General features: G+C 47.9%; 1 protein-coding gene across 1 annotated transcript in view; it reads right to left on the bottom strand.

Moving 5' to 3' along the window:
* Positions 1-2,489: 2,489 nt before the first annotated feature.
* Positions 2,490-13,967, bottom strand: part of SFXN4 (sideroflexin 4) — a 73,617-nt gene continuing 62,139 nt past the window's right edge. The window contains exons 11-14 of the mRNA XM_030202624.1: positions 13,701-13,816; positions 13,344-13,429; positions 7,071-7,188; positions 2,490-2,859 (exon numbers count right to left, since the gene is read on the bottom strand). Coding sequence (XP_030058484.1) covers positions 2,782-2,859; positions 7,071-7,188; positions 13,344-13,429; positions 13,701-13,816 — 398 coding nt within the window. The 3' untranslated portion in view covers positions 2,490-2,781. The remainder of the gene's footprint in view (positions 2,860-7,070; positions 7,189-13,343; positions 13,430-13,700; positions 13,817-13,967) is intronic.

The following is a 13,967-nucleotide window of genomic DNA, read 5'->3' as shown; positions in this document are numbered from 1 at the left end:
CAGGCATATGGTGCAGTAAGATAAAAGGAACGGAGTCTGGAGTTAGCGGTGGAGGAGAAGGGTGCAGATAAGAGAGATTTACCCAGTGAATGGAGTTCCCGGGGAGGAATGTAGGGAGAGATGAGAATGAAGAGGTACTGAGGAGCTGCAGAGTGAATGCACTTATAGGTCAATAAGAGGAGTTTGAACTGTATGCGGAAACAGATAGGAAGCCAGTGAAGTGACTTGAGGAGAGGGCTAATATGAGCATAGCGACACTGGTGGAATATTAGTCGTGCAGCAGAATTTTGAACAGATTGAAGAGGAGAGAGATGGCTAAGTGGGAGACCTGTGAGAAGCAAGTTGCAATAGTCTAAGCGAGAGGTGATAGGAGTGTGGATGAGGGTTCTGGTAGTGTGCTCAGAAAGGAAAGGGCGAATTTTGCTGATATTATAGAGAAAGAAACGACAGGTTTTATCAGTCTGTTGAATATGTGCAGAGAGGAAGGAGTCGAAGATGACCCCAAGGTTACGAGCTGATGAGACAGGAAGGATGACAGTGTTATCCACAGAAATAGAGAATGGGGGAGGAGGAGAGGTTGGTTTAGGGGAAAAGATAAGAAGCTCAGTCTTGGTCATGTTTAGTTTCACACAGCGCTGAGACATCCAGGCAGCAATGTCAGACAGGCAGGCTGATACTTTGGCCTGGATTTCGGCTGAGATTTCAGGTGTGGAGAGGTAGAGTCCTGCAGCTCCTCCTTGCTGAGGTCATCCAACCACTCTGGTGTTAGGACAGGCATATCCGGTGTCCGACGGCCACTCTTCAGTTGCCATCAGCACACTGCTAATCTCCTACCACAACAAAAAAAAAAACTGAATGGGGAAGTACCCTGTTATTGCTGCACTCATTCACTGTGCTCTGTGTCTGGAGGTTACAGATTTAAAAAAAATTCAACCATTCGGTGGATGATGATCCTCACTCCATACACTGAGCCTGACAATCCCACTGCTGCCACAAAAAATAAAGACAAAGGCCTACGACGACACACCTAGCCTCTCACCTGGAGCTAACCCTGTGGCCACTTAGAGGGTCTATCCCCTGCACAGCTCAGGTCAGCCTGCACCTGCCGCTTGTGTTCTACTCTAGAACCCTCCTCCCACCGACTGGGTCCCAACCGCCTCTGGGCAAGTCTCCCGCTCTCAAGTTATCCCCAGTAATTTCTAGGTTACTGGGGCCACGCTCCCAGTGGTCCCATAGTTCCTAGAAAGCACTCACAGACGCAACACACAAACCACCACGCCCTTCTGTGTTTGGGGGGGTCTGGGGTCCACTGGACCACTAGGGTTAGTGACAGCCAGCAGCACTGGTCTCCCTATTTCTCCCCTGCTCAGCACAACCTTAAGGCCAGCAGCAAAATGGCATAGGGTTTGCTATGGGAGGAGCGGCCTTGTTGGCACGCTGTCTGCTCGGGAGGAATTCAGGAGGCCCTCTTTTGTATGCATTTGCTTACACACGTTGGCTCTGAGCATTTCACGGGTGGTAATCCAGCACTAGGCCTCCAGCGCCTGCATTTGCTTCTGAGCATTGGGGCAAGAGTGAGAGAAGAAATGAGCTAGCATGTTTTATGTTAATTTATTAATTTATAAAATGCTTATATCTTACCTATTTTCAAATTTAGGCAGAAAACAATCTAAATATACGTGCTTAGCTTAAATTACAATGCATGAATTTGACAAAAATATGATTTATGATTGAATAGTTACACATCTGCACATATTACTCATAATGCCTCTCTTTAACCTAGACCTGCTTTGGGGGTGGGGGGGTCTTTCAGCTCTGTTAACAAAGGCCTTTTCCAGACTGTTTCTTGAGCTTTGGGGAGCTAATCCATTCTGACACCAGCAGTATGTGGCTTTGCCTGAATAAAGCACAGGGAGCAACGCAGAATACTGAGGGAGGGACCTGGTGATGAGAGGGTGCATATCCTTCCTTCCAAAAAAAGGTTCCATATGGGAAACAGGAATGCTCGTTATAAGCCTGGGGAAAGCAAAAACTACTTCCTTTAAATTCCGTTCAATTGAATACATTCTTTTAATTTTCTTTTACTTGATTTAATTCTTTAAAAACAGCTGACTATTAAAAGTGGCTGCCTCTCCCTAAGACGGTACACCTTTCCAGAGAAAGGGACGGCCCTTCCCTGCTAAGCCAGGGAGATGGGGAGGAAGGGGGGTGGACTCGAGACACCCGAGTTTAACACCCCAGAGGCTGTCAAAGAAAGAAAAGAAACCCTGTCAAGCCTCTAATTACGATTCCAGGCACAGAAGAAGTATTATAAATATATCTGTAATATCTTATAGAGACAGAGAGAGAGAGAGAGAGAGAGAGAGAGACTAATGGGCTCACTTCCTACCTGCTGAGAGACTGAGAAAATACTGAGGCTAAGGTCACATGGCCAGGGCTCCTATTGGCTCTCTAGAGTCAGAGTTTTTCTCAGTCTGCACCTGCTGGTAGGCGGGCACAACCCAACAGTCCAATCCTGGTCCGGTCCGGAGGGACGCTAAGGAAACAGGAAGGGTTAACTGAAGAAAAGAAACATACAAGCTGATATCTTAATACTCTACTGCTGCTCCTCTCACCCATTCCCTCCTCCTCTCGCTGTAAAGAGCCCAGCTGCAAGGTAAGAGTTTCTGACTGTATGACAGGAGAACATGGGCTCTCCTGGGCTGTAAAAGAGACCGCAGGCCCCTGGTTCCGAACTTCCAGGCTTTTACTGTAAGACAGCATGGTCCCCAAGGCCAGAGGTTACAGACCCCTATTGTAAAAGAGCTCAGTTTCCTCGGTACATGACTGGATTTCTTCTTCAAGGTCAGTGCGCAGGATCTGAAACATACAGGAGAAATCAGCCAGTACAGTCCAAGGCTGATCTGCCTATGAAGGGCACAGTGCAACATTTAAAATGAAAACAAAACAACCCTACAACCCTCACGACCCCTGCCCCTTGGGAGGGGACTACACTTCAGCCTTAGAGAAGTTATCCTTGCTTGCAGAAAAACTCCTTGGCTGTGTTTAACCTTATACCTATGGCCCCCTTATCAGACAGGCTGCAAGATGCAAGGCTAAACTCTCAGACATTTATTCCCTGGATAAAATAATTTGGATTAAAGAGCACAGGAAGAGATACACCATTAGCCAATCATAAATTTATCCTAGCAGCTTATTTATTACAAATAGGAAAATAGACATCTAATTGCTGCTTTGGTCAATTACAATTCATAAGTAATACATACAAATAGTCTTTTTCCTTTCTATTGTTCCTGTGGAGGAATTTACCAGCCTGGAGCAAAAGTGCTACGCGGTGCTAGCAAGATTCCTGTTGTTGCAGTGATAAACTCTGTTACTATATTATATCACATGACCTTGTGGTATCATGTCCCAGTTAACATAACTTCCACCAACCAGCCTACCAGACTCTTGTGTATAGTTTTCCTCCATTGTCATTGGTTGGCTTCACAGCATGATCACTGCATGAACCTTGCTTTTCCACTCACCTGCTCCACCTCTGCTTCCCCCCCTTGCATAAACATGTGTACGTGTCATTTCACATACTCGGCTCATTCGGTCCTAACCACCTAGATTGCTCTGTCTCCTTACACACAATACCCTAGAGATTTCGTCAGACCGTCCCTTTGTATTGTTTGCTATTAACCACTTATTAGCCCCTCATTACCTCTCTACCCTCATTTCCCCTTACGATCCCGTCCGTAACCTCTGCTCACAGGACAAATCCCTCCTCTCAGTACCCTTCTCCACCACAGCCAACTCCAGGCTCCGCTCATTCTGCCTCGCCTCACCCTATGCTTGGAATAAACTTCCTGAGCCCTTACGCCAAGCCCCCTCCCTACCCATCTTCAAATCTTTGCTCAAAGCCCACCTCTTCAATGTTGCTTTCGGCACCTAACCTTTATACCTTTCAGGAAATCTAGACTGCCCCAATTTGACTGACTGTACATTTGTCCTTTAGATTGTAAGCTCCTTGAGCAGGGACTATCCATCTATGTTAAATTGTACAGCGCTGCGTAACCCTAGTAGCGCTTTAGAAATGTCAGGTAGTAGTAGTACTTATCTATCCAGCACAAGATTGCCTGCAGCTGGCCAAACACACCAGGGGAACTTACAAGCCATCTATTTTATTCACTACTTCAGAACCTTAGACCTGGTCTTCTTGGACCTTACAGGGCATAAATTACAGTACATTTCTACACTGGTCAGGCAGGGGCGTAGCCAGACTTCGGCGGGAGGGGGGGGTCCAGAGTCCGAAGTGAGGGGGCACATTTTACCCCCCCCCCAACCCGCCGTCACCTACCTTTGCTGGCGGGGGTTGTCCTCTTCTTCCCGCGCAAAGGCTTCGTTCTGTTTCTGACATCCTGCACGTACAATGTCAGACTCAGAAACAGAACGGTGAGTCTGACGTTCTGCATGTACAATGTGCAGGACGTCAGAAACAGTCAGAATGAAGCCTTTGCAAAAAAGAAGAGGGCCTCGGCTGGCGGGGGTTAGGGTCCCCCACCAGCAGGGGCGTAGCTACGGGTGGGCCTGGGTGGGCCCAGGCCCACCCAGTTTTGCCTCAGGCCCGCCCCACCCAGAAGCAGAGTCCATCAGCTCCGGACCCCAAACAGTTTGCCACCGCCGATCGCGATTCCGACTCCACCCCTCTCTTCCTCCCTCCCTCCCTCGGCGCTGCAGTGATGTACCTGGGATCCCGGCAGCATTAGCGTACGCTACAACGCTAATGCTGCCGGGATCCCAGCAGGTACATTACTGCAGCGCCGAGGGAGGAAGAGAGGGGTAGAGTCGGAATCGCGCGATTCTGGACCTCGCGGGCGGGCGCCTTCACACTGCCCCGGAAGCCTTCTCTTAAAGAGAGGGCTTCCGGGGCAGTGCGAAGGCAGCATGGATACTTAGCTAATGCTGCCGGCCCGGGATCCCAGGTAGAAGCGCCGGATGGAGGGAGGAGTAGAAGTTCACGGACTCGGCGATCCTGGACCTCATGGGCGGGCGGGGCGTAACTTGATCTGGGAGAAGTGGGGCACAGCAGAGGGAGGGATGGTGAGCAGAGTGAGGGAAGGAGCAGGAGATGAATGGGATTAGGAGGGGTGGTGAGCAGAGGGAAGGATGAGACTGGCTATAGAAATGCTAAGTAGTAGTAGTAGTAGACTGGGAGGGGTGATAAGTAGAGGGTGGATAGGACTGGGAGAAATGGGGCACAGCAGAGGGAAGGAGCAGGAGATGGATGGGAGGACAGGGCCCAGGGAGAGAGGAGAAATTGCTGGACATGGAGGGAAGGGTAGGGGAGAGAGAATTGCTGGGAATGGATGAATGGAGGGAAGGGCAGGGGAGAGAGGAGAATTGCTGGGTATGGATGAATGGAGGGGGGCAGGGGAGAGAAGAGAATTGCTGGGTATGGATGGATGGAGGGGATGGGAGAGAAGAGAATTGCTGGTATGGATGGAGGGGAGAGGAGAGTTGCTGGACATGGGTGGATGGAGCGGGGGGAAGAGGAGAGAGGAAGGTTGCTGGACATGGGTGGATGGAGGGGAGGGCAGGGGAGAGGAGGGTTGCTGGACATGGATGGAGGGAAGGGCGGGAGAGAGGAGGGTTATTGGACATGGATGGAGGAGAGGGAAGGGAGAGAGAAGAAATGCTGGACATGGATGGAGGGGATGGAAGAGTGAGGAAGGAGATAAGATGAGGGAAAAGGAAGAGAGGAGAAAATCTGCACATGGATGAAGAAAATAGGCAGAAGCTGGATCCACTGGACAGTCAAGTCTGCGGAGGACCCAGCTTTTACTTATGGATATAGAGCAAGAAATGAAGAAGAAAGGAGGAAAGTAAAGAAATAAATGGAAAGGAAGCCCTGGAAACGGAGTTAAGAGGACAGATAGCAGCAGAATTGGATACTGGGCCAGCATGATCAGAAAAACAAAGTCACCAGACAACAAAGGTAGAAAAAAATCATTTTATTTTCATTATAGTGTTTGGAATATGTCCACTTTGAGAATCAGGTGCTCAACATTAAAAGTTTATATTTATTTACTTATTTATGGCATTTTATCCCACATTAAACGTGAATTAGATTGGAACCTGGGATCATTTAATGGTTTTTTTTCCTGGAGAGAGTAATGCATTGCCTCCCCTCCCCCAGGCTCTCTCCCCGGCTATAGCCAGCTCTGCAATTCTGAAGGGAGGTGGACGGGGGTGGACGGGAGGGGGGGGGCGCAGAGGTGGACCGGGGAGAGAGCCTGTTGTTAAACATTTACCAGCACACCACTGTCTAGTGCCCACCCTTCCAACCTGTTGGCCCACCCAAAAATTGACTTCTGGCTACGCCACTGCCCGCCAGTAAAGGTAGGAGACGGCGGTTTGGCGGCGGGAGGGGGGGGGGTCGAGAGGGTAGTCAGCAAGGGGGTCCAGGCCCACATGGCCGCACACGGCCACGCCACTGTGGTCAAGACATGGCCTGTGCTTTTACAGCTAATGTATGAAGGATGTGTACCTCCAAGGTGCAGAGCCCCTTCCAATACACTGACTCCCCCCACTGTGTCAAACACTTAGCAAGACCACCAGATGGAGGATGCCAGCAATGAAGAGCACAGATGGGCATTTCTGTTACATGGTCTATGTGTGATTTAGGAAAATGACAAGATTAAAGACCAGGGGTGGGCAACCATGATCCTTGAGGGCCACAACCCAATCAGCTTTTCAATATTTCACAAGGAATCGGCACGAGATCTATTTACACAAAGTGGAAGCACAATATACAAATCAATCTCATGCATATTCCTTGTGTAAATCTTGAAAACCCAACTGGGTTGTGGCCCTCAAGGCCCATTTTGCCCACTCTTTGTTAATAGATCCAGAAACCCTCGCTAAGACAGAAAAGACCTGAGGCCTACTCCTACCCCCCCTCTGTCAATCACAGACTAAACCCTGATTCAGAAGATGGGGACTTCGACTGGGTAACCCAACACTGCTTTCTAGTGAAGCTGGTGTTAAGTAGATTTCAGACAGCCCAAGCCTCGTCTGCTACTCACCGTCCCAATCCGTGGGAAGAGACTGAATGACACTGGAATCATTACTCCAAAGGTGACGGCAACAGTGATGTGTCGGACAGGTGCCACAATGAAAGCATTCCTCTGTATAAACTGCATTCTGCAGAAAAGAAAAAGGTTGATGGGCTCAGTGTGTGATGTGCCTTGGAACAGAAAGGCTGCAGCAACTGCTGGACTAAGATCGCCAAATCCTGTATCACACCTAAGCATTGCCATACTGGGATAGACCGAAGGTCCATCAAGCCCAGTACCCCATTTCCAACAGTGGCCAATCCAGGTCATAAGTACCTGGCAGAAACCCAAAGAGTAGCAACATTCCATGTAGAACCCCAAAGAATAGCAAGGTTCCATTTGGAATCCGAAGTACATAAGTATTTCCATACTCGGACAGACTGAAGGTCCATCAAGCCCAGTACCCCATTTCCAACAGTGGCCAATCCAGGTCACAAGTACCTGGCAGAAACCCAAAGAGCAGCAACATTCCATGTAGAACCCGAAAGAGTAGCAAGATTCTAGAATTCTAAAGAATAACAAGATTCCATGCAGAATTTCAAAGTGTAGCAACATTCCATGTAGAACCCCAAAGAGTACCAAGATTCCATTCAGAATCCCAAGTACATAAGTATTTCCATACTCGGACAGACCGAAGGTCCATCAAGCCCAGCATCCTGTTTCCAACAGTGGCCAATCCAGGTCACAAGTACCCGGCAAGATCCCAAAAAAGCACAATACATTCTAGGCTGCCCATCCCAGAAACAAGCAGCGGATTTTCCCCAAGTCCACTTTAATAATGGTCTATGGATTTTTCCTAAACCCCGCTAAGCTATCTGTTTTTACCACATTCTCTGGCAACAAATTCCAGCCAGTTGGGGTTTTCAGGCATTGAATTCAGTGGGGATATCCTGAAAACCCTTACTGGCTGGGTGTGACCGAGGACTGGGTTGGAAATCTCTGCCATGAACTAACTTAAAGGAAACTCTAAATCAGGGGCATAGCCAGACTTTGGCAGGAGGGGGGTCCATAGCTCGAGGTGAGGGGGCACATTTTAGCCCCCCCTGGTGCCACAACCCCCCCCCCCCGCTGCCACCACCACCACCACCAACTTTAACGACCCCTGCCAACGACCCTCTCGACCCCCCCTCCCACCGCCAACCCTCCCCTGCTGCCGCCTTGGGCTACCTTTGCTGGTGGGGGACCCCAATCCCCGCCAGCCGAGGTCCTCTTCTTCCCGCGAAGGCTTCATTCTGTTTCTGACGTGCAGGGATGTCAGAAACAGAACGAAGCCTTCGCGGGAAGAGGAGGACCCCGCCAGCAAAGGTAGCCCACAGCGGCGGGGGAGGGTCGAGAGGGTCATCGGCAGGGGGGTCCAGGGCCAAATCTACGTAGGCCCAGGCCCCCGTGGCCCCACGTAGCTACGCCACTGCTGTAAATATCCACAGTATATTAGCAGAAACACTCTCATCACAAGTCTGTGAACTGCCCTGCATCAGAACTGTGGACTCTGTAGGACGTCATCCATTTTATGCTAAAGTGAAGTCTAGAACTGTCCCTCTAAACCACTTTACCACCTCAATTTATTATCTCTGTACCCACCACAAGTCTGAAATGGCTTCCTGTTCGCTCAAGGAAGAGCCCTTTAATCCACACTGTCAGAGACCCCTTGCCTGCTTTTTATTGCTATTGAAACAGAGACCAGGAATCTGAGGCCCACTTTACTTCCTGATACAATGAAGAAGTTCATTATTCTTTTGGAGAGAGAAAACGCAGACAAATGGAAAAAGACACTGCCAGGCGGCTGTGATGAAGTTACAGAGTAAAACAGAGAAAACTGAGCACACAAATTTGTAAAACTTCCAGCAGTTCTCGACCTTTTCTCGCTTGCAAACAGGGCTTAATTTCTGGAGAAAGAAACTGGAAATTGGTTCCACCTCTTCTTTTCAGACTCCAGAGCAGCAGGTGTTATGCAGCCTGCAGAGAAAAGGAGAAAGGCGGAGGGTGGAGCACAGCCTAATCCAGACCCTCTTCTGTTATTTCTGAGTAGCCTAGTGGTTAGTGCAGCAGACATTGATCCTGGGGAAATGGGCTCAATTCCCACTGCAGCTCCTTGTGACTCTGGGCAAGTCACTTAACCCTCCATTGCCCCTGGTACAAAATAAGTACCTGAATATATGTAAACTGCTTTGAATGTAGTTGCAAAAACCTCAGAAAGGCAGTATATCCATCCACCTTCCCCCTCCCTTGACTCCACAGTTCCACTTCCTTTTTTGTCTACAAATTAAGCACTGCTTGCAACACAACTGATTTGCACTTTTCACGTATGTGAGACACTTAACGCAGGATCATCACTGTCAATCATAATCTACTTCTTGCCGCACTATCCTCATTTGGGTTCCAGGGCTCTGTCCTCTCCTGGTTCTCCTCTTATCTCTCCCACCGCACCTTCAGAGTTCACTCTCATGGATCCTCCTCCACCCCCATCCCACTCTCTGTTGGAGTTCCTCAGGGATCGGTCCTTGGATCCCTTCTTTTTTCAATCTACACCTCTTCCCTGGGCTCGCTGATCTTATCTCATGGTTTCCAATATCATCTTTATGACGACGACACCCAGCTTTATCTCTCCACACCAGACATCACTGCGGAAAACCAGGCCAAGGTATCGGCCTGCTTATCCGACATTGCTGCCTGGATGTCCAACCGCCACTTGAAACTGAATATGGCCAAGACCAAGCTTATTGTCTTCCCACCCAAACCCACTTCTCCTCTCCCTTCACTCTCTATCTCAGTCGATGGCACCCTCATCCTCCCCGTCTCATCTGCACACAACCTCGGAGTCATCTTCGACTCCTCCCTCTTTCTCTATAACATCAGCAAAATTCACCCTTTCCTCTCTGAGCACACCACCAGAACTCTCGTCCACTCTCTCATTACCTCTCGTCTTGACTACTGCAACCTACTCCTCGCTGGCCTCCCACTTAGCCATCTATCCCCCCTTCAATCCGTTCAGAACTCTGCCGCACGCCTTATCTTCCGCCTGAACCGATATGCTCATATCACCCCTCTCCCCAAGTCACTTCGCTGGCTTCCGATCAGGTACCGCATACAGTTCAAGCTTCTCCTTCTTACCTACAAATGCACTCAATCTGCAGCCCCTCATTACCTCTCTACCCTTATCTCCCCTTACGCTCCTACCCGAAACCTCCGCTCACAGGACAAATCCCTCCTCTCAGTACCCTTCTCCACCACCGCCAACTCCAGGCTCCGCCCTTTCTGCCTCGCCTCTCCCTATGCTTGGAATAAACTTCCTGAGCCCATACGCCAAGCCCCCTCCCTGCCCATCTTCAAATCCTTGCTCAAAGCCCACCTCTTCAATGTCGCCTTCGGCACTTAACCATTTTACCTCTATTCAGGAAATTTAAACTGCCCCAATTTTGATTGACCACACATTTTGTCCATTAGATTGTAAGCTCTTTGAGCAGGGACTGTTCTTCTATGTTAAATTGTACAGCGCTGCGTAACCCTAGTAGCGCTTTAGAAATGTCAAGTAGTAGTAGTAGTAGGTAGAGAATGACACAGGGACAAAATTTGTCTCCGTCCCCGCAGGCCCCATCTCCATCCCCGTCCCCACAGGTCCTGTCTCCTTCCCCGCCCCGACCCAACCCCAGAGGTTCTGTCCCCGTGGGCTCTGTTCTCACCTGCAGAAGCCTTGAACACTTATGATTTTATATGTAAATCTTTTTATTAAAGTATAAAAAGGACCAATATGCTGTGCAACTGTTGTGTATAAATTACAAATACAGAACAACAACAACAACGAGCAACTATAATAAACCCTCCCACCACCACCACCCTCTACTCTTCCAACCCTAACACTAGCTGACTTCTGTTACCCCAAGGAATTCTAATCCACCCTGTTAAATTGTCCAGGGATACAAAATACAACCCGTTCTGTATGCCCTAGAGGGGAGAAATATGCCTATGAAGCACTGTTATGATTTTTTAAATTTGTGGATGAATAATTAGTCGTTAACCTCAGGACTCAGTCTAGCTCTCCCGTCTTCCACAGTCCTTCCTGCAATACAAGATGTCTTCTTAGAAGATGTGCTGGTAGCAGGATGTGCAGGATCCCCCATGCAAATTTTGCTAGCTGTGGCCAACATGTTCGATTGTTTTAAAAATATATATATATATTTTTTTGTCAGCATCAATCAAACATAAATAACAGTCCAGGCTTGAAAGTAGAGAAAGTGACACGGGGACACAGTTTCTTCCCGTCCTCACGGGCTCTGTCCCCATGTCATTCTGTAGTGGGAGGCTCGGACAATGTGGTTGGCTGGACTTAATGGTTTTAAATTGGTTTTTATTTACCTTCAAGATTAAAAGAATCTGCATCAGAACATCTCTTAATACATAGTAAATAATCCATTTTATATATAACCCACTTTCTAATTCCAAACTGTTTAAACTAACCACAACCCCCCTCAACCTCTCTTCGCCATCTTTCCCCTGGCCACCCAACCACACCTTATTGCCCTCAATCCGTGTGCCACATTTACACCCCCCCCCCCCCCTTCGTTCACCATCCCAATCCATAAAGCATTTACATAAGTAATGCCACACTGGGAAAAGACCAAGGGTCCATCGAGCCCAGCATCCCGTCCACGACAGCGGCCAATCCAGGCCAAGGGCACCTGGCAAGCTTCCCAAACGTACAAACATTCTATACATGTTATTCCTGGAACTGTGGATTTTTCCCAAGTCCATTTAGTAACGGTTTATGGACTTGTCCTTTAGGAAACCGTCTAACCCCCTTTTAAACTCTGCCAAGCTAACCGCCTCCACCACGTTCTCCGGCAATGAATTCCAGAGTTTAATTATGCGTTGGGTGAAGAAACATTTTCTCCGATTTGTTTTAAATTTACTACACTGTAGTTTAATCGCATGCCCCCTAGTCCTAGTATTTTTGGAAAGCGTGAACAGACGCTTCACATCCACCTGTTCCACTCCACTCATTATTTTATATACCTCTATCATGTCTCCCCTCAGCCGTCTCTTCTCCAAGCTGAATAGCCCTAGCCTCCTTAGTCTTTCTTAATAGGGAAGTCGTCCCATCCCCGCTATCATTTTAGTCGCCCTTTGCTGCACCTTTTCCAATTCTACTATATCTTTCTTGAGATGCGGCGACCAGAATTGAACACAATATTTCTATGTCTTCAAGTCATTGTACCGTGTCCATATGAAGCACTGTTAGCCTATACATTTCAAACAACTTAACAGAGCTGTGTTCATCCAGTAATGCTATAGAAATGATTAGTAATAGTAGTAGTAGCTTATTAAGAAATGACGAGTAGCCAACAGTGGCCATTCCAGGTCACAAGTACCTGACAGAATCCCAAATCATGGCAACATTCCATGATACCAATCCCAGGGCAATCAGTGGCTTTCCCATGTCTGTCTCAAAAGCAGACTATAGACATTTCCTCCAGGAACTTGTCCAAACCTTTTTGAAACCCAGATACGCTAACTGCTGTTACTACATCCTCCAGTAACAAGTTCCAGAGCTTAACTATTCTTTGAGTTAAATAAAATCTCTCTTCCTATTTGTTTTAAAAGTATTTCTAAGTCATTTCATCAAGTGTGCCCTGGTCTTTGCACTTTTTGAAAGAGTGAAAAATGGAATCAACATTCAGGATTTTGTAGACCTCAATCATATCCCCCCCCCCCCCCCCCCCAGCTGTCTCTTTTCTAAGCTGATGGGCCCTAGCCCCTTTAGCCTTTCCTCATACGGGAGGAGTTCCACTGCTTTTATCATTTTGGTTTCTTTGAACCTTTTCTAATTCCACTATATCTTTTTTGAGATACCAGAATACCAGAGCAACCAGAATTGAATGCAGTAGTCAAGGTGAGGTCACACCATGGAGTGATACAGTGATACATGATAATATTTTTGGTCTTATTTTCCATCCTTTTCCCTATAATTCTGAAATAACAACAACAAATGATGTTTGTTTCAAAATAAATCAAACAGGAGTGAAGTCAGTGTTTTCTTTTGCTTCCGCAACGATCACCTACATACAGTCAGAACTGCCAAGACCAGCTCACAGGCCTGCCCACCCTTCCACCAGTCACCAGTTTGCAGGCCAACCCACCCTTTCTGCTGCCACTCTCCAGCTCGCAGACCAACCTGTCCCACTGGCCGCTATTCTCCAACTCACAGGATAACCTGCCATTTTTTCTTTTTAATTAGGAGTTCCTCACCTCTGTAAAACATGTGTAAGTAGACCTGGAACCAGTCCTGATGTCCCAATCAAGGCTGCTCTTGATATTGCGGTTTCTTTGATAGCCTGAAGGTTGAAATAAAAACAAAAATGTATTGCTAAATTTCCCTTCTGGTTCTTAGAAATAACAAGAAATAACAGTAATTTCCTGATCTTCTTGTAGCTGATGATAGATGAACAGCAAGACAGCTCGCCTAGTTTATCCAGTATGGCAATTATAACCCCCCCCCACACACACACCCCCACACACATTGAATGTTGTGGAGTTATTTTCATAAATAAAGAAAAATTTAAAGAGAAAAAAAAAAAAGAGAGAATAGCTGAGAAAGTGCCTCACCTTATCTCCAGCCTTCTTCGACACTCCCACGACGTTGCCGTGTTTGTCCACTACTTGGATCCCATTTTCGGCCTCCACTGCCCTGACGACTGCCAGGTTAAAGACACTCAGGAAAGCTAAAGGCAAAAGAAGGGTCAGAGGAGAGGATTGTTACTGCGAGAAAAACAGCGCTCGGCTTTATTATCGGGGTACCTCTGTACAAAAAGGCTGCTGCTATCTGCTAGGACTTAATCAGCGTAACACAGGACAGGCCTCATCTCGGGGTCC

This window comes from Microcaecilia unicolor, chromosome 5, assembly GCF_901765095.1.
Source record: "Microcaecilia unicolor chromosome 5, aMicUni1.1, whole genome shotgun sequence".
NCBI classification, from domain to species: Eukaryota; Metazoa; Chordata; class Amphibia; order Gymnophiona; family Siphonopidae; genus Microcaecilia; species Microcaecilia unicolor.
This window is presented reverse-complemented; position numbering and strand designations above follow the sequence as displayed.